Here is a 21,438-nt window from a genome sequence, read left to right as displayed (position 1 = left end):
TTGCCCCAAGCAGCTACCCAGCTAGGCACTACATTCCCTGACGCCAATCACATGCCAACTCCTCTCACATATTATTGATCAAAACCAGTTACATGACCCCAAACATCTAGGTGGGCCAGTGCCAGCCAATGGAATGAGCATGGAAGTGATGTGTGCCCCCTCCAAGCTGTGTGAGCTTTCTCCATAGTATCTTGTTCTTCCGCAGCAAGCCTGGGATCATCTGTTGAAGATGGCTACAGTGTAAGATGGAAGGAGCCAGAATTCCTGAGTTCATACTCAGAGGAGAGTTGCCTGATCAAGAAGGAATATCTACACTCAACATTGCATGAGAGAGAATAAAATTCCGCGTTATGACATTGCGCTTCAGGAGATTTCGTTAGAGCAATTCATCTACATTGACCAAATGGTGGGAACTGAACACATATAAATGCACATTTTCTTGGAATTCAGGATCATCTGGGAAAATTAAAGAAGAGCACAAGGAAGAAAGACGCAAAGCAACAGAGGCAGGAAATGCCAGGAGGAGGAGAAACGAGCTCATTTCCTGAATCAGCCCCTTGAAAGGATCTGCTTTTGGAAAAATCAGTTCATTGGTCTGAAGCAATGTGAACTAAGATGGACAGCCTGGATATCCAGCCAATCATCCTTTTTCTAAAAATATAAGCAAAAAAGATTACAAATAATCTTTGCCATCCTGAAAAATGAGCAGACTAGCAGTGATAAGATGACTACATAGCATTTTTAGGACAGTATAATATTTCATCTGGGAGATAACCAGCTGAGAAGGTTTGGGCTGGAGAAACCCAGAGAAACATTCAGGGGAAAGGATGAGGAAGGAGAAAACTGTAGATTCAAAGTAAGACAGAGAGTCAGAGAAGTTAAATATTGGTTTCAAAAAGGAGTTGAAGTTTATGGATTTATGGATAATTTTCTTAAGAGCTAGAAATTAAAGATGGTATAAAGCTTTGAAGACAAGAAATACATTCATTCATTCATTTGTTTATTCAACAAACACTGAGATACTTCTGTGTGCTGGAACCTGTGATAGGTACCGGGCAAAGAAGCACAAACAAACTCTTTGGAGCTCCGAGTCTTAAACAGAGAATAAAGACTTGTAATGCGTAGTACCCTACCCCACTGGTCCTCTGAATGGCAACTGTTTAATTTTCTTTTATTCAAAAATGTAGTTAAAACCAGTGGAGAAAAAAAGCACTGTCTCCCTCCCACTATAACTCTGTCTTCCTAAATTCTATTTTAGCAAACTGAAAGGGACAAATTGGCTGAAGAAAGAGAAAATTCTAAATCTTTAACAGACCATGACACAAATAGAGCTAAATAATGATTTCTAAGAAAATGAAATTACTTTTTATCACCACACACTGAATGGTTTCCCAATTGTCCCCTGTGAGGCTGTCATAGCACTGGTCGCAGAAGGCACAATTCCCAACAATAGACAACACAACTGGAAAAATTAGCCTCCTGTGTGCAAAATAACACTTTCATATAGGCAATTCACGGCTGCTTTCTCTAGACCTTTGCCGAATAAAATACCAGTGCAGGCTAATTACATGAGCTAGCTGAAAATTGTGTGTGTAATGGGAAGGCAACCTCCTAAAGAAGAGCCGAGAAAAGATCTTCGCATCAAATACAGAACGACAGAAGAAAAGTGGAGCGCGAACATGAGACCGTATGCACAGGCATTCTCATTAGCATACTGCCGTTAACCATTTTTGTTGATGCTCATAAAAGAGTTGTAAAATTCTCTGCCTTGACAAAAAACACCTTCCATGGTTAAAGAATTTTCCCCATGCTGACTCAAGTGCTTTGCGCCTATGTACAGCTCTGGGTCATCCTTATGTTGAAGACTTTTGTCACTTTGTGCAGCAAAGTAGTTCACATCAGAGGGAGAGCTGAAGAGAGTCAAAGGCCACTTTCACACATTGATTCACTGGTGGGGCAAGGAGCACAGCTGGCTCATCACAGGGTACGGTGGAGTGAGGACCAATTTTTCCAAGTTCTAGTTGTCATGTGTCATGTGCCCTATGTCTGATGCATGGAGGGTACTGCAAGAGGTTTGGCATTCGAGTCCCTCAGGAAAAGTTTCAGAAAGAGCCTTTAATACCCACACACCCAACAAACAAAACAATGGCGCCAACAGGATCAAAACAGACACATAGCACCATCTATAAGGTATGAGCTACTCAAAGTCTACCCCACAGCTGGATGAATTTATCATGCAAGGAGAGAAGCATTTGCAAGAGTTCATTCTAGCCCATCTATGGTAAGTGAGGGTCCTGGCAGGAATGATAGCCAGCTCGAATTGTGTCATTTAAGAATAAAGAAGGGACTTTTTTCAAAAGCCTGAGCCAGATGTAGGAAAATCTAAGTACAATATCGGGGGACTATTAACAGCTTATCCACTAAGTTGAAGGGTCCAGTGGAGGGAATGTAGAGCGAAAGAGAGAGAGAGACCTAACAAAAGTCATGACCTCCATTCGGGATGTGATACCTTCCCTCGGTCAAGGATGTAGCTAACCTGTAGCAACGCCACAAGAAGAAATCTTTCCCTTCCTCCTCCTTTCTGATCTCTCTCTCGTGCTCTCCTCTGGTCAAACCCAAAGAAAACCAGATGAGAAAGGAGCAAGGAACCTACTGATGAAGTCCTTGGAGGTCGGCCTCCCGGGGCAAAGACAGGCACAGGCTAAGCTGTAGTGAAGGATCAGGTGTGGCGAATGGAAGATACACAGCTCAGGGGATTACTCTAGAAAGCTTAGGGCTCATCAGTTGGAACTTCAGGAAAAGAAGGGAAAAATTTTAATAGGGCTGTCCTTTTGTAATAAACTGAGCTAACATACAGGATTGGATTGTCAAACCAGATTAACTGAAATCAGAGATCTTACCAGGATCAGGCCTTCCTCATCATTTCAAGGATCCAGGCAGTCAAGAGGCTCAGACAAAGCCGAGAGAGGCCTGGGACATCAAGGGTGATCGCCCTGATCCTGTTTTCCTGCACTGGACATGCGCCTCTGGCCCAGAATAGTAGATGAGGCTCTAGGTGAGGTCTGTGGGGGTCCTTACACAGCAGGAACAAACTATGAAACATTTCCCTTTATACCCAGAGAGTCGCACTGCCTGTGTGCCATTCTCCAGGGTGACCTGCCTCATGGATCCTGTGTTCCATTTACTTTAAGTTGTACTTTAGCAAGAGAGCAGCTCGCTAGGGACAGTCAACGGATAAGGTCTCTTCCTCCTAGCAAATATCACTAGTCCATTACCCAGAGGTCCAGTCGAAAAGAGATTAAGAGATTAGATCAGGTTGTCTCTCTCGGTTTCTTTGCCCCCAGGTCAATCTCTCACACCCCCAGCGAAGGGAGTAAATGGATGATAGGCAGTTGCTTTAACTCCTTCCTCCCACAAACACTGTTTTTAAAATTAAAAGAGGAAGAGATATGTGTGTTTGTGTACATGTTATGTGTGAGTATATGAGAGAGAGAGAGGGTGAGGGAAAGGGAGGGGTGGAGGAAATAGGGAGAGAGAGAAGGAGAGGAGGTGGGGGAGGAGAGAGAGAGAGAGAGAGATTGATTGACTGATTATTAGGAAGAGAAAGAGAAAAATATGGCAGAGGGAAGGCCACTGGGTCTCCCTTGATGAGACAGGCATGAGGAAATCTGCTACACTTCTTACTCTGAACAATCTTCAACTCTGTCAGGCAAGGGCACAGCGAAATACAATTCAGATCAGTTCCTTTTTTTTTTTTTTTTTGAGGAAGATTAGCCCTGAGCTAACACCTGCTGCCAATCCTCCTCTCCTTTCTGAGGAAGACTGGTCCTGAGCTAACATCCGTGCCCATCTTCCTCTACTTTATACGTGGTTCGCCTACCACAGCATGGCTTTTGCCAAGCGGTGTCATGTCCGCACCCGGGATCCAAACCAGCGAACCCCGGGCCACTGAAATGGAACGTGCACACTTAACCACTACGCCACCGGGCTGGCCCCCCAGATTAATTCCTTTGAGGGAGATGACAGTGTAACCACAGGCCCCACCCCCTAGGCACATTCCTCCTATCCTTCCTCCAGCACTGTCCAACTCTACTCCTTCTAGGTACAGTCAAGGCAGCGCCTCTCCCCTCAAACTCTTAGGCCACCAGTGGCTCTTCCATGTATGAAGATCGGAGCATTTAGATTCCTTTTCCCAGTCTGAAGAAGATGGTGCCAGGATCTGTCTAAAATACAGGACTGTAAGCAGGTGTGGGGAAGTCGAGGGTGAACCGCAGCTGGGACTGGAGGTAAATCTGTTAACCTTCTGGGATTGTAAGCAATTCAATATAAGTGTGCATTTTTCTGGGACAGAGTCCAGAATGCTCATGGGTTTCTCAAAAAGATCAAGAGCCTAGGGGCCAGCCCAGTGGCGCAGCGGTTAAGTTCGCACATCCACTTCAGCGGCCCGGGGTTGGCCGGTTGGGATCCTGGGTCTGGACATGGCACCACTCATCAGCCATGCTGTGGTAGTCGTCCCACATATAAAGTAGAGGAAGATGGTCAGGGATGTTAGCTCAGGGCCAGTCTTCCTCAGCAAAAAAGGAGGAGGATTGGCAGCAGATGTTAGCTCAGGGCTAATTGTCCTCAAAGAAAAAAAAATGATCAAGAGCCTATAAAATTTAGCCAGTAAAACTACACAGTGTTTTTAGTGAATGTGGATCCAAGGACAGATAAATCGAGCCCCCACTGCCAGGGTCTGCACTGTTCGCCCCTCGTCCATGCTCCTCCAACCAAAAGACCTTCTCAGAGCCCAAGGTCAGGCCTGTGCACGATCACAGCCTCACATTCCAAATGACTGCAAAGATGCTGTGAAACATTGTGAATACAAAACAGTTATTTTAAAATTAAATTAAATGTGAAGAGTGGAACTTACCCTTTCTTCGTTTTGTTAGATAAAGTCTCAAAGCCATCTTGCAGATTTTTACATCGCTCCGTCAGTTTCAGGGACTTCTTATTCAGATACGTGCTGTTTCATGAGAGAGATTTAAAAAAAAAAGATTTAAAATGAGAGCTTATAAGATATTGTTAACCCAAATCAGATTTAATTGATAAAGTGTGCCCAAATGAAATCTGATTTTCATTCCAGTATTGGATTTCTCCATGGAAAAGGAAATTGATATTTTCACCTCTGACGGGTCTAAATTAAAAAAAAAAAAGTTTACCGTATAAAGTCAAAGATAAAAGAACTCTCTATGGAAGACTTCATATTTTCAGATTTTCGAATTTTGAGATCAGTATGTAGAATGAACATGTTACTGAATAGTTTTAATCATTGTGTATGTAAACAGACTATTTTTAAAAGATGTCTCTGGTAGGAAGCATGCAGACACAACAGCTTAATAGTTCTCTCCATAAAGAACACAAGATGAACCTGGCCTTTGATTATTATAATAGCTGTGATATAATAGCCTGTTGCTATGTTTTATGAACCTGGGAAATTGGAGTTAGAACAAAACCAAATCAAAAGGCAGTTTTCGGACATGGGTTATGGAGTCGGGCTGCCTAACAAGCCTCGTGGATATACGTGTGCTATTTAACCACTCCCGGCATCAGTTTCAGCATCTCTGGTGGAATAATGGTCCTTACCGTCTATACATGATGCATACCTGAGCCAGAAGACAATGTAAAGCACTCAGTCCCATGCCTGACAGAGTAAATGCTCAAAAAACAACAATGATCTCCTTCCTTAGACTTCAGAAATAGGCATACAACTCCAACTTGCTGTTAATGCATTTATTTCATTGTCCTAAAGGTATTGCTGAGAACCTTTGGCTAGGGGCCTGGCACAGGATGCTGAGGCTACGGATGTGGATAAAGCAGAACATAGTCGTTTCCCCGGTGGGGCTTGCGGGCTGGTTAGGGGGAAAGATATTTCTCAAAGAAATAACCACACAAACGAACACAGAATTATGATCTGAGATTAGTATCATTCAAATAGCAGTGGGTGCCATGGAGGAAGGTAATGGGGAGACCTCTGCATACTGGGGGGGCCTCCGAGACAGTGTCATTCAGGTGGAGATCCCAAGGGTGAAGCAGGTGAGCCAGAGGAATGGTGGGAGGGGCGGGACACGTTCCAGGTAAAAGGGCCCAGATTGGGGAGCAGCCAGGAGTGTTTGAGGAACTGAAAGAAGGCAGGTGGGGCTCCCGCCGGAAAAGCTAAAGGGTGTCTGGAGACCAGAGCGCACAGGCCTCGTAAACCATGCTCAGAATTTCTCCTAATAACAAGGGGAATCAGAGGAGTGATGTGACCCGAGTGTGTTATAAGAGGTTCACTATGCAGAGAAATGAAATGAGGGGAAGCATGGCGACAGAAAAGGTGGAAAAGTTAGGAGGCTTCTGCAGGGTTCCAGGAGATAGAATAGGGTTCCAGGCAGGACAGAGACCAGGATGTGATAACTAACACCACCCAACACCCAGTGGCTTTACGTAACAAAGGTCTGTTTCTCACCCATGAAGGGCTCACTGCATGACTGGACGGCTTTCTAGGGCAGCTGTGCTCCATGCAATTAAGGGATGGAGACTGCTGTAGTCTTGTGGCCCCTTCCTTTCAATAACCTGCTTCCATAATTGCTTTGGCAGGAGAAGAAAGTGCTAGAAGGTCTCACCCTGCATCTGCATGCTCTAGCCTGGCGAGAACTAGTTGCACGCCCAAACTGATTGCAGAGTGGGAGTCAGAAAAGGGCAACCATCCTCTGTGCCCAGAAAGAGAGGCGATAGGGCACCGAAGTGCCCTGGAAGCCTGCCTCACTGTCCACGGGCAGGAAGAGAAGCTGACAGATTGAAGATCTGTTCTGGAGATAAGACTGACAGGACTTCATAATAAATTGGATATGGGAGGTGAGGGAGCAGGGGTGTAAAGGTAAAGATATAAACAAGACAGATCCATAATTAATTCTCCAGTATGTCTCAGAAATGCTTTCTAAAAACACTGTGCACACAGCACATACAGGCTCACGAAATCCCTCTTTATCCTGATATGATATTTCTCCCCCACCCTGCTCCCTTCCTCCTTCTGTCTACATGCCTCACCTTCTGTGCTTTCTGAATGTATTATCATACTTTCCAAGGATTTGTTTATTTCTAATTTGCTGTGCATTTTATTCAGGCAGCACCGTTAATGAAATGAATTACCAAGCCAGCAGTGCTCCGCATTATGATGGCTTTGCAATATTGAATTGTGAAACTATGACAAGCAGCCACCAACAGGATTTAGTGCCATCTAACTTTCCTTAAATCAGAGAGGATCTTTGTTAATAAAAAGTCAAAACAGTTTCGCCCAACTAAAATCACAGAAGATCCATGGAAAGAAAATGAGAGAATCTGGGGGAAAGCATAGATGAGAAAATGAAGTCATAGGAATAAAACAGGGTCTAAGGTGTTAGCAGGGCCAGCTTGTAAATCTGGGCTCCGCTGTCTGACCTTGGCCATTGAACCTAAGAGTTTCCTTTTTTTTTTTTTTTTTTTTTGCAAAGGAAGACTTGCCCTGAGCTATCTGTTGCCAATCTTCTACTTTTCATATATGACCCACTGCCACAGCATGGCCACTGACAGACAACTGGTATAGGTCTGTGCCCGGGAACCGAACCTGGGCCGCCAAAGCAGAGCACGCCAAACTTAACCACTAGGCCACTGGGGCTGGCCCAGGGTTTCCTTTTTAAATATTCACTCAATAAAGTAGTTATAGGGATGCTATAGACTGAATGTTTGTGTCCCCCAAATTCATATGTTGAAATCCTAACCCCCAAGGTGATGGTATTAGCAGGTGGGGCCTTTGGGAGGTGATTAGGTCCAGAGGGGGAAGGCCTCATGCATGGGATTAGTGCCCTCATAAAATCAGCCCTAGAGAGCCCTTGACCCCCTTCCATCTTGTGAGGTTGCAGCGAAAAGATGGTCCTGAATGAGGAAGCGGGAGCTCACCAGACACCAGATCTGCAGGTGCCATAACCTTGGAGTTCCCAGCCTCCAGAACTGTGAGAAGAAACTGTCTGTTGTTTATAAGCTACCTAGTCTATGGTGTTCTGTTCTAGCAGCCCAAAGGGACTAAGACGTGGGATTCACAGGATGTGTATGAGAACACCTGGCACACAGAAGGCGCTAAATAACTGTTGTGCTCTTATTCTCCTAAGTGCATCCTTGTATTCCTTCCTCAAACCAGTCATTGTTACTATTATAGGGGTGGGAACCTTCTCCCACCCGCAGGAAGTCACTTGGCAGTGAAGGAAGCAGTAAGGGAAGCCCCCGGAGTTCTCGTTGCTTTCTGCCCCTCTCCTGCCCCCATTTAAAAGGGTCTTCACGGTTTCCTTCCTTTTCACGTAATGCCATTAAAACCTTCCCAGGAAAATGTTAAAATATTCACATGCAGTATCCCTAAACTTCAAATGTTTGTCCCCCTAAGGCATCTGATCTATACAGCCCCTTTAACTGCCCCTCAGACAAGACTCCTAGCTCATGCTGTTTTCAACAATGTCTATTATTTGAAGTGACAGAAATAAATCAACAATGTGACTGCCATGCTTTAAAATGCTTGAAGATCTGACACCATGAGAAATGCCAAGGGTCCCTGGAGAAGTGGAAAGAGCTGGACCTTCCAGGGAGAGGGTTAGATGGTCCAGTTAGGCTAGATCGTCAGCCCTCTGCTGTGCGAATAGTGAGAATTGGACGTTCCTTGGATCTAAGCTCTTGAGGAGACCCACAGGGAGTTACTTGCTCTTGAAAGAGGAAAAGAGGGGGCGGCCCGGTGGTGGCAGCGGTTAAGTGGGCACGTTCCACTTCTCGGCGGCCCAGGGTTCGCCGGCCTGGATCCTGGGTGCAGACATGGCACCGCTTGGTAAGCCATGCTGTGGTAGGCGTCCCACATATAAAGTAGAGGAAGATGGGCATGGATGTTAGCTCAGGGCCAGTCTTCCTCAGCAAAAAAGAGGAGGATTGGCAGTAGTTAGCTCAGGGCTAATCTTTCTCAAAAAAAAAAAAAAAAAGAGGAAAAGAAGCCCCAGAGGTGGGCAGTCTCCAGTGCACATTTGATCATGGCATTTCCCTCCTCCATGACCTTCCACAACCCCCATCAGCCACACTCCTTGGTTGGACATACAGAGCCATCCAGGACCCAGCCCCTGACCACGATTCCAGCCTCAGGTTTTACTGACACTTTGCTAACAATTAAATGGTACAAATTCCTCTGTCTCCATTCTTTGCAAGTCTTATATTATGGATTCTGACTGCTTTTATTATTTAATTATAGAGCTTATTTGTTTGGTACTAGCAACCAAGCCTTCAGGCACATTTTCATCACTGGAGTATGTCAGGGGGAAGAAAATCTTATTAAGATTGGGGGGGGGGGGGGACATGCACAAAAACAAGCATTTCTGCTATTGTTATTATCTGTGTGGCTGATCTGCTTTTCAGAAATTCTATCTTTATAAGTCAGTCTTGAGTTGAAAGTGATCACTTTACAAAACCACCTGGCAAGATTTCACAGAATAGTAAGAGGGACTGCAGTGGCTGCTGCAAAATAATAAAAATTAAGGCTCTGATAATGCAAAGAACATCTCTTTAAAAAACCAAGTGATTTAATCCCTACAAAATAATGTCATCACTATGTACTGGAAATCCACAAGGACCTCCAAACATAGAGCTATGTCACCTTCTTAGCATGAGTTGTAATTAATGCAACCATGCAATCAGTCCCCTGGACAAGTGAAACATCCCAAAGAATAATTTACCTGTAAGTGTTTAAGGAGTTTCGAGAACACCCATATTCTATTTACAGTGGCCACAAAGGGGGCAAAACTGGATTGTGAATCTAAACAAAAAGCTTAAAACCTCACCAATTCACTGAGGAAAGGCTGTCTTAACAGATGGGGAATACAGCCTAAAAATGGAAAGCCCAAAGAATGAGGATTCTCCCGCATACTTCTCATGCTCCTTCCCCGCTCCCGGGAAGAGGAGCTGATAAGCCAGGAGTGCATCCTGACCACCAGGAAGAACCTCCCTTGGGGGGTGTAACAGGCTGGCCTGTCTAGGACAGAGGCACTCAAGGCCACCTGTGCTCTGACTTCGAGTTCATCAGGCAAATTTCTAATTATAGTATGCACCCCTCCCCTTCTACTGCAGTTTCCCTGAGGAAGAAAAGCAAGCATTGAGCCCACTGTGTAGTTTGATTACTCTGCATACTCTGATTCATACTTTGAAAGTAGAATTAATATTCTGGTTTATACATCACTCTCCTTTGAGTTTGGTTAATACAAGTCTGCCTTTGAAACACCAATCACACGGGAACTGACAAAACCAAGTCTTGGTGCCCACAGAGAGGAGGGGCAGACTTGGCCTGTCTCTCTGTTCAGTTGTTTACCAGGTATCTGTGGAGCCCATATCCTGTGCCACAGAGGATGGTGGCTACTGGAGATAGGACAGAGAATGAGACAGTGTCCCTGCTGCCCTGGAGCAAAGAGTCTGGGGAGGCGGACAGGCAAGTAAGCACACGCTCATCACTCTGAGTGTGCAAAATGAATGCTGGCTGTTTTCCGTAATAAATTCATTTCAAGAAACCGTGAATCTGTGTTTTGGTGGATGTCATTTAATTCAAAATATAGGACCTGATTTTAAAATGACTACATGGAACTTCACCCTTTTATACATGAACGCTGCAGCCAACTGAAATTGCAGAAATTTCTGCAAAGAATCTCTGCCACTTGGTTTGACCTTAACTTGGACCCGTCTTTGGTCACCCCGACAAAGATTATTAGGTAGCTGTCAACTACTAAGTGAGTTGCCATAATGTATCCTGGCCCCCCTCCCATTGTTAAAAGGTAGTTTTAAAAAATGTAAAATCATGGATCTCCTACAGATATAAAATGAACATGCATTAAAGATTTTATTTTTTCCATAATGAGAGAACCAACTCAAAAGAGAATGCAGAGCACAGACACATTCATAGATCAGGAATATTGAGAGGAATGTGCAAATGGAGGCACAGGTGGTGGAAGGTGGGGCAGGCAAGTCAACCGGACCCCCCAGATAGGACATCATTTTTGTATTTATAGACAAGAATTATTTTGCATTGCTCTGACTTAACTATAACTTACAGAGTGGTAAAATTGCTCCCAAAGGATCAGAATCAGATAATTCGGAGCTGCATGATCTGAACAATGCAAACTTACCCACTGAGGCACAAGATCTTCCCTAAACCTTTAACAGTATCACTGCCCATCACGATAACGTTAAAGGAAGCATCCAGAGTAATGAACCTAACAGACTCTCACTTCATCTGAATTTCAGTCCCCCTCCACTCCACAGCTCGCCCCAAGGGATACAGGTGGACCTGGCTTGCGTGTGAGTCTTTTGGGATAGACAGGAAGCATTGACTTACCTGAGTACGTTGAAGTGAAGGTTACCCAAAGGACAAGTCTGATATGGAGACTTATTAAAACTTCAAATTCAGATGGGTAATAGTAGGGTCCTCCATAGGAAATGGAGTCTTTACCCAAGTACAGATAAAATAAAATAGGAGCAGATTGGGAACAAGTGACAGGCACTGGAGCATCCGTGTCTCATTTCATTGGTCCTTAAGTGTGAGATCCTTGGGGGCTGAGCAAGCTCAAAAGTGTCGAGTCAGTGGAATTCGTCTCTGACACAGCATTTCTAAGAATTTTTTAGCCTACTTCCAACAATATTTTCTTACTCAATACAGCCAAGATTGTTTTGACCTTTCTTTAATGTGCTTTGAACTTGAAAACCTTGGATAAACTGAATATACTTTTAATACTAATATCCACATTCCTTCATGCAAAAAATTCTCATATGCCCTCTGGTCAAGCATGGAGATCATAATAGCAACATGTATTGGATGGTCTCTAGGCTCCAGGTACTGTTTTCAATGCTTTATACATGTGTCATCTCGTTTTCGCCTCACAATGAACATACAAGGTAGGTACTGTGTCCATTTTATAGATGAGGAAAATAAGGCACTGTAAGATTTAATAACATACTCTGTCACTCCGCTAGTTAGAACTGGAGTGGAAATTTGAACCCAGGTACTATATGGTTCTGTGTTCTCAGCCAGTATGTCATTCTACCTCCCCTTATAGGGAAAAATCTGTCCTTCAGTGGAGAGCTATCCATTGTCTAAGCATCACCTCCCCCTCCAGGTTACCTGATTCTGAGTCTATGGGAGCTGACGAAGATTCTCTCCTTGACCAAACTCTAGACAAGCTCGTCTGAGCTCTTTTTCAACTAGGCCCCATCCTTGAACATGTCCTTAAGAGCCCAGTTTTAAAAAGAACCCCGCTAAGTCAGTTTAGCCAGAATCCCCCATCCATCAAATGTGATCCCCCTCAATATTTGACCTAATTCCCCATCCCCCACCAGCCCCACCTGACAGTCGATCCCACCCCCTTACTAACTCCCCCCCCAACCCCAGCCTGCCTCCAGCAAGAATCCTGTCGGGCTGGGTTAGCCAGAATTCCCCCTTATCCTCGATGCTTCCTCCACTGCCCCCGACCCTGCTCCTTGGCTATAAATTCCCACCTTTCCTCGTTGTATTCAGAGTTGAGCCCAATCTCTCTGCCCTGCTGCAAAGCCCCACTGCAGTCGGCCCTTGACTTACAGAGATAGGACTGAAAAAAGTCTGCCTTACCATTTAACAAGTGTCATAAATAATATTCTTAACAGAGCTATTTTGCAATTCCATAAATTGTAGCTAGCTGTTAGCAACACAAAATAATTCTTGTCTAGAGGCATGCAAATGAGTTGTGTCCAGTGGAGAGACAACTCTCATCGCCCAGCGGGAAAATTCGTTTTGCCCTCCATTTGCACATTCACCTCGCTATTCCTCATCTATGAATGTGTCTGGTCCTTTGAACTGGTTGTAACACCTTAGGAGTTTCCTCTCTGATGAGTTAAATAAAATGTTTAGAAAGTGTTCATTTTCATATCTGGATGAGAGAACTGATTTTGCCTGTTTATTCAAATTATCTTTGAATACTTTGAGTGAGCGTGCGGAACACATTCGCGACCTGAAGAAACCGATGACCCTGATCAAGAGGATGAACTTCACTGGCAAACTGACCATAGTTCAGATCCCTGCTCCATTACACACTGGGTGCTCAGCCCCAAGGAAGTTATTTAACCCCTCTGGGCTTTCAGCTTTATGTGCAAAATGAGGATAATACTGCCTCTTCTAGAGATTTGATGCAATGGCTGTAATAGATAATGCATAAAAATGCTCAGCACAGTGATTGGAACAGAGCTCACTTAATAAGCAGCACTCAGCAGGCGTCCTCACGGTGGTTGTCATTGTCGTGGCAGCCTCTGGAAGCTGCCTTTCTCAAACTGCAGTGTGCCCATGAACCAATCACCTGGGAAATTTACTAAAAATGCAGATTCTGGTTCAGTGGATCTGGGGTGGGGCCTGATATTCTGCATTTCTAACTAGCTCCCAGGTGACGGCAAATCTGCTGGACCGAAGCTCACACTTTGAGTAACAAAGTCCTAAAAGGCTCATGGATCAAGTTCTTCCACCCTGATAGTTTTTTCATCATAGTGTGGAGTAGACTTTCAGGAAATGTGGGACTGTCTTATGGCCAGAAGCATTAGCGAGAAAAGCAACAAAACAATTTGAAAAGCTACAAGAGTAAAATGAGCTAAGTTACCATGTGACTAGTAAGAGTCTCTTGTTTTTTGAAATTTTCAGATGAAAAGCTCAACAAAGGAAATAATATAAGAGGAGATTTACGGTGCTGAGAACATTTAACATGATTGCTTTCCTCAGTTAGACTCTCCTGCAGAGAACACACAAGTAGCCTCCGTTGTCACTAACACCTCCACTCACAGCCCTCCAATGAGCGTTGTTCGAGCAAACTGGATGACAGTTGAAAGATCGTGGCCTCTTCCGGGAAAAGACCAATGAATGTGAGTTGGAAATGTCTCTGAATGTGAGTTGAAATCCACATTTAAGTGTCGATCTTAGCTATGCAACCCCAACCAAAAAGTGCTTCATCCCAACCAAAAATCAAAGAGAGAAATTTCTCTGTCAACTGAGTATTTCTTCAATAAAACTTGGAGACATGAATTCTGAGATCAGCACTCTAACAAGAAAATAACTTTTATCTGTATTCCATGTCGACTCTATGGCAGTGTTTGAGAAGGCCACAGAGTCACAGAAAAACACTGAAGAATTTAAAAATACTTAAATATTTTAACCATAACTATGACTATAAAACAAGTCTAGTCATCAGAGTGAAAACTCTTATAACCTGTAAGTCAAGAGTCCATTTTTCTATATTCATATTTCATGCTCATTTTCAGGAAAGCATTAGGCTCAAAAACTAGGGACTTCATGTAGAGAATTTTGTAGAATCTTCTTTAAAAAAGAAAATGAGTAAACAAAGTTTAATAGGTTGCTACAATGGTTTCGGATCATCAGAGCAAGGAGAAATGGAAGCAATGAAAACTGGTGCCAGGTTTGGGTGCCAACATGGAGAAACTGCCTAACAAATGTGCAAGTTCCAGGGAAATTATATAGTATGAAAGCATAAGCACTCCAAAAGCTAGTCACTGAACACATTTGGGCTCTGAGCAAAATCCTGATTTATTGAGTTAACATTCAAAACCGGTAAATGTTTGTTTATCTCATAAAGGCTGTTTGGGTTTATGTGTGAAATTCAGGTTAGTGTCATCAGAATGAAAATCAGTGCAAAAAAACTTCCAGAAATCATGTCCAAACACTTGAGGGCACCTTAAATATGAAACAAAATGGCAAGAAGAATATGTCACAGTAAAACAAAAATAGCAAATGGAACGTCTCATCTTACTATGGCAATTTTATACATGGGAAATGAGGCAAAAGGCCTTGTCATGGAATAAAGATGATTTTTAAAATTCTGAAATACAAAGATGGAAACTACTTCATTTAGTTAACAGGAAGCACACCAGAATCTCTCTGTCAATCAAGATTTTTTCTATGACTCGTGTTCTGTAAGGCAATGATGAAAAAACTATAAACTCGAATTTGTTCAAAAATCAACGCCAAGAATTTGCCCTTGATTCACTGTTACACATTTCTGTGTCTGTCTTTGACATGACTGTATCTTCCTTCTCTATTAGGAGCCCCCCCAAAAATGTGAACAAGTGGATGAATGAATAAGTGATAACTGAACCAGAGGTAAGTCAAGATTATAATGCATCGAGGGAAAAACAGATTCCAGAGATAATCAGACTGAAAAGTAAAATAAAATTCTAGGAAAAAAATTCCCACAAGAAGAATTAGAACCAAAAGTGTCTGCTTATTAACCCCCTGCTCATTTTTAAATTGAATTAACCAGAAGAACCCAGTATCTGTTCATTCTACTTGAGATTTTACTGTATTTAAAATGATGTGGTCCAAATGTTCTCATTAATATTGAATGAAAGTGTAAGAGAATCGGCTAACCAAATTTACTGTGCTTAGGTAAACCACAATTAGGAAGGGTGATGGGACTGTCCTAAGAGACCTATCCATCTCAAAATGGAGCAATATAATTACAGATGAAACTCAACAAGGAAACTCAACTCACAGAGCACAGAGTAATAATCCCTGAAAAGACGGAACACAATTTCCCAGCTGATAAAATGTCCTCCTGCTATTTCACTTAAAATTTGGAATAATCTGAATCTAGTTACATCAGAGCTACTTTTCCTAGTTATGGGTATTTTTGGTTTGCTGTCTTCCATTCTTACCTGGCCGAGCCCACATGCCCTGTCTCCTTTCCGACAGGATCCCACGACATCTCAGGTTCTCTTTTAAAGCACCCTCTACCTGGAGGATATCCCCCTGGCTCTTTAACTAATTTCTAGACTCACTTCCTACTTATCTGAAAAACTACTCTTTGTAAGTAGGATCATACATGGTAATGGGTTCTAACAAGTTTTCAATGTGTCACACTTCGCAGTGAACATATTACCATTTAAAATATGTTTTAAAGTGGGGCTGGCCCCATGGAGTAGTGGTTAAGTTCAGTATGCTCGGGTTTGCAGGTTCAGATCACAGGCATGGACCTACACCACTCATCAGCCATGCTGGGGTGGCAACCCACATATAAAGTGGAGGAAGATTGGCACAGATGTTAGCTCAGGGCTAATCCTCCTCAAGCAAAAAAAACAAGAGGAGGATTGGCAACAGATGTTAGCTCAGGGCTAATTTCCCTCAGCAAAAAGAAAAGAAAACGTTTTAAGGACTGTTTTTCTGCCTTCATGCCCAACCCTGTTGCCTTTAAGTAGAACCAAAGAGAGCCCCCCTCTGGTCTAGTTTGAGTGTTGCAATCACTTTGAGCCTCTGGCAGTGCTCTGGTGTCTCTGACCTCCCTGCTCCATGCCTAGGCCAATTTTCAAGTTCCCACCCACTCCCACTGAATAGATTTGCCTTTCCCAGTTATCACCTTGGAGATCTCTCTTGGCCATGGTCAGCAATCACTGTGACTACTCTCACATCACTGACATTCGACTCCTGTTGTCCTAGACAACACTTGTTCTCCCTCCATCCCCAGCTCTCGTCTCCCAGAACCTCGTCCCTTCCCACCAGCTGACCCCTAGTCAAGAGGGGCTGGGGCTGGCTTGACTCCAAAGCCCTAAAGTAGGGATTCTGACACTGAAGCAGGTACCAAGTTTTGGACAGAGAAGGGCTCCTCAAGTCATACCATGGGAGCCCCCATTCCTGCATTAAGGGTCAGTCAATAGAGAGGGACTACGGTGGGACCTAACAAGGCCATGCACAGGGATGACCCTGAGTGAGGACCAGTTTGCTGGGAATCCTTAATTTGAGCCTAGGGGATCCAGCCACCGCTACATCAAGATGGTTGCATCAGCGCGTCCTCCGTTGGTCTGAACCTGCATTTTCCTGATACTCAGGCCTTTTAGGAACTTTGTCTACAAGAACTTTACAGGAATGGGTCTGCAATGAATGGAAGAGTATATTAATAGTAGAGAATCAAGGAGAAGTTGTGATAAAGGCACACACAGTGCTAGCATTTTGTTATCTAACACTTCTTTTTTCAAGTCTATCAAAAGTTGAATGCACTTTTTAATCCGAGAAATATAATGTTCAGAATGATTATCTTTATTACAGCTATGGTTTTTTCCTTAGGCAATGAGTGCTTCCATCTAATTCAACTACTTATTATCTTTTTTTTCTCAACTCTTCTATTTCTTTCCCAGTAATAATACATATTTTCTCAACTTTTGAAATCTTTTTATTAGACACAATTGAATGTAATTTGGAATTTACAAGTCTTATCACATTCTGATTCTGCCTGAGCAATTCTGGACATAAAAAGTACGGCGTGTATATATTTCTTGAGAGTTCCTGTAACTTTTTGCTTAAGATTCCTGAAATAAAATTTATGGTTCTTGTATATCTTTTCTATCTGGTCATTACTGGCATCTGGAAAACACCAAAAGCCTTATTTATCCAGTGTCCCACTCTGAAACTTCTCACTTGAGGATTGTCTGATATGGAAGTACTGACCATTTTGCCAAGGGAGTTGGCACAGAGCTAAAAATAAGCAGAATCAACAATTATTGATGCAAGTATTCACACATCCATAAATCCAGCTTACGATTGACAGCTTTAGAGGAATGCCTTAAGGACATCAAGATATATCTACTACATTACTTTACCAGGCTGATAACGCACCTTATAGTTTACCAAGCGTTTTCACTTGATTCTTGGAATAATCCTATGAAGGGAGTATTTTTATCCCAGTTTCATATAATGAATATAATGTATTACTGTTAATTTACTACATTCTATTTGTCCAGCTCACTTATTCTAGTATTCTCTCTGAAAGAATTCTTTAATCTCAGTGAGACAGCCCCCTGCCCCGCCCCAACACACACCTCCTATCTTCTTTTCTCTCCCTCCCCAACTCACACCTTCAAAAATATTTTTAATTCTCTTGTCTCTTTTTATGTTGCCCTTGCCTGGCAAATTTGGAGCCCTAGATACACCCAACTCTCTGCCATCTGGGCCTATCCCCGACCAGCCAAATACTGCTGGAGAAAAATCACATAATGCTGCTGAATGATTTCACTTTAAATTCAGCACTACAAATTTCAAATGGGCATTCGATGGCCTCTGGCAACCCTACTATGTTTCTAATAAATTTCACCCTCCTCTTTCAAAATCATTACTTCATTTCTTCTCTCTGCTCCAACCTCCCGCACCCCCCTCCTCCACACTCACTTTTGGCTGATGGCCTGACCTCATCCTTTACTGAGAAAACAGAAGCCCACAGAGGGCAACACTTTCACATGCCTTCCACCACAGCTAAAATCTCTCAGCTTCTGGGCCTCTATTAGTGCTTGGGCTGTCATAACAAAATACCACACACTGGGTGGATTAAACAGCAGACATTTATTTTCTCACTCTTCTGGAGGCTAGGAGTCCAAGATCAAGGTGCCATCGTGACTGGTGTCTGGTGAGAGCTCTCTTCCTGGCTTGCAGATGGTCACCTTCTCACTGTGTCCTCACATTGCCTTTTTTGTGTGTGCACTTATGTGGAGAGAGAAATCTCTGGTGTCTATCCCCTTTGTTTTGTTGTTGTTGTTGTTGTTGTTGTTGTTGTTGTTGAGGAAGATTAGTCCTGAGCTAACATCTGTTGCCAATTTTCCTCATTTTGTTTTTTTTTCTTGCTTGAAGAAGATTAGCGCTGACCTAACGCCTATGCCAATCCTCCTCCACTTTGTATGTGGGTTGCCGCCACAGCATGGCAGACAAATGGTGTAGGTCTATGCTCAGGATGCGAACAAGCGAACCTGGGCAGCTGAAGTGGAATGTATCAAACTTAACCACTACACCACAGGGCCAGTCCCTCTTCCTCTTTTTATAAGGACACCAGTCATGTTGGCTTGGGGCCCCACCCTTATGGCTTTATTTAACCTTAATTACCTTTCTAAAGACCATATCTCCAAATACAGCCAAACTGAGGGGTAAGGCTTCCACATATGAATTTTGGGGAGACACAAATCAGTCCATAACTGTGCCCATCTTCTTCATCTTACCATGAGTTACAACAGAAGAAATGTCCCTATTCCCATCAAAAGGCTATAACCCCCAAGGTACTCTGGGTCCCAGGCCATATCACCTTCTTTTTTTTTTTTTTTTAAAGATTTTATTTTTTCCTTTTTCTCCCCAAAGCCCCCGGTACATAGTTGTGTATTCTTCGTTGTGGGTTCTTCTAGTTGTGGCATGTGGGATGCTGCCTCAGGGTGGTCTGATGAGCAGTGCCATGTCCGCGCCCAGGATTCGAACTAACGAAACACTGGGCCACCTGCAGCGGAGTGCGCGAACTTAACCACTCGGCCACGGGGCCAGCCCCAATATCACCTTCTTAAGAACATCACTGACCCCCTTTTGCATAACCAGAGTCTTTTTCGCCCATGGATCATTCTCACAAGCATACACACAGGCTCCTCCCTTGATCCCACCATCCTTCTCCAACTCCCAAATCACTTTTCCACCTCCCTTTCAAACAATAGCTCTCTAAAGAATTATCTAAAATCACTGCCTCCCCCTCCTCAACAACTTATTCACTCATCAGACGACTCAAATCTGGCTAAAATGGCTTGCCTCACGTTCCTCAACATCCTCCATGCTCCAAACTCAATGGACACTCTTTTTTCATTTTACTCAATTTTTCAGCAGTATTTGACCCAATTGACCACTCTCTTCCCTGAAAACTCTCCTCTTATTGGACCCATGACATCACACTTTCCTGGTCTCCTTCTGCTGGCTTCTACTCGTCTTTCAAACCTCTAAATATTGGAATGCCCTAGAACTTGCTGCTGGATTGTCTTCTGTTCTCCAGCTGTCTAGTGCTAAGTGATCTCATCTTATTTCCTGGCTTTGAACACTGTCTCTCTGGTGATAACACCCAAATTTACGTGTGCACCACTGACCTCTCCCTTGAGCTCCAGACTCATTTGTACAGTCCAAATGCCTACCAGACAGTTCCTCTTGGACGTCTAATAGTCTTGTCAAATGGAGCGTATCCAAAACATAACCTTTGACTTCCTTCTCCCTTTTCCAGTCTTCCCCATCTCAGCGGATGGCAATGAACTGCTCAAGCCAAAAATTTATCATCCTTTATTTCTCCCTATCTCTTATCTCCTACATCCAGTCTTTTGGCGATTCTGCCTTGACTCCATCTGCTTCTCTTTATCTCTACTTCTATCATATCCTCTCTTGTCTGGACTGGAGCTCTGGCCTCCTAACTAGTATTTCTGTTTCCATTCTCTGCCCCACTGCCATCCATTCTCTATGTCACTACCAGAGGAATCTTTTAAAACTTAAATCATATTTTATCATTCCCTTGCTCAAAACCCTTCGGTGATTTCACTTATTATTAGAACGAAACTCAAAATCATCACCAAGGTCTGCGTCCTACAATATTATCTGACTCACTGGATCACTCTTACTATTTTCTCCCCTCCTGTCTGTGTTCCGTTCTTTCTGCTTCTCAAACACGTGAAGCTCAGAGTCTATGCACTTGCTGTTCCCTCTGTCTTGAACATTCTTTCCTATTCTTCAAGTCTTAACTCATATGTCAGCCCCTCAAAGTGACTTTCCTACTCTCTATCTAAAGCTGGCCCACCCCCATCCCCAGCATTGATTTTCTATTTCTTCCATATTACTTATCACTACTTATCTGCCCAAGAGGGCACAGCTTTGATGTGTCATACTCCCTGCTATATCTCCAGCACCAGGCACACACCTGGCATACAATGAAAATGCACTGAAAGAATGAAATTGGTCACACACACTCTCTCTCCTCCAAGCTGCCAAAAGAAGCCCATAATTGCCTTCCCTAATTCCCCATCAGTCCCCATCCCATCTGTCTCCTAAGGAGAGTTGTCTCAGCCAGACTGGTCCTGGGCTCTCGTACATCAGAGTCAGAGTTGACAGAGAATTAATAGAGGAAGATCGAATCTGAAAGGCTTAGGGAGGGAAAGACTTGGAGAAATGGGATGTCAGTCAAAAATAATACAGAACAGAGGCCTAAGTGAGTAAGTGGGGGAAGGAGGCACTGGGAAGGGGAAAAAATCCATATGATCTAGGTATAAGTGAGAGCACTCTTTCAGTACTTGTCAAATCTGAGTCTCGGGAGGGGGTGGGAGAGAAAAAAACTGAGAAGGGTAAATGGGACGTGAACAGCATAGCTGAGGATTCTGAATTGGATCCTTTTTTATGTATTTTAAGAGAAAGGAAAATAGGGATGCTTTTTTTTTTTTTGGCATGTTGAGTTGTGCTTCCTTAAATACCAGCCTGGGTTTGAACTACGTGGGCCCATGACTCCAATAGGTTACATACACTTGAAGAAATTATGTGACATAACCACAGACATTCAGTCAATAGTAGTAAAATTAGGATTC

At 43.4% G+C, this 21,438-nt stretch overlaps 1 protein-coding gene across 1 annotated transcript in view; it reads right to left on the bottom strand.

Moving 5' to 3' along the window:
• The window catches only part of ST8SIA6 (ST8 alpha-N-acetyl-neuraminide alpha-2,8-sialyltransferase 6), a 120,534-nt gene that overhangs the window by 58,126 nt on the left and 40,970 nt on the right, over window positions 1-21,438 (bottom strand). Inside the window, exon 3 of the mRNA XM_014846051.3 lies at window positions 4,913-5,005. Within this exon, the coding sequence (XP_014701537.2) occupies window positions 4,913-5,005 (93 nt within the window). The remainder of the gene's footprint in view (window positions 1-4,912; window positions 5,006-21,438) is intronic.

This window comes from Equus asinus, chromosome 29 (assembly GCF_041296235.1).
Source record: "Equus asinus isolate D_3611 breed Donkey chromosome 29, EquAss-T2T_v2, whole genome shotgun sequence".
Lineage (NCBI taxonomy): Eukaryota > Metazoa > Chordata > Mammalia > Perissodactyla > Equidae > Equus > Equus asinus.
This window is presented reverse-complemented; position numbering and strand designations above follow the sequence as displayed.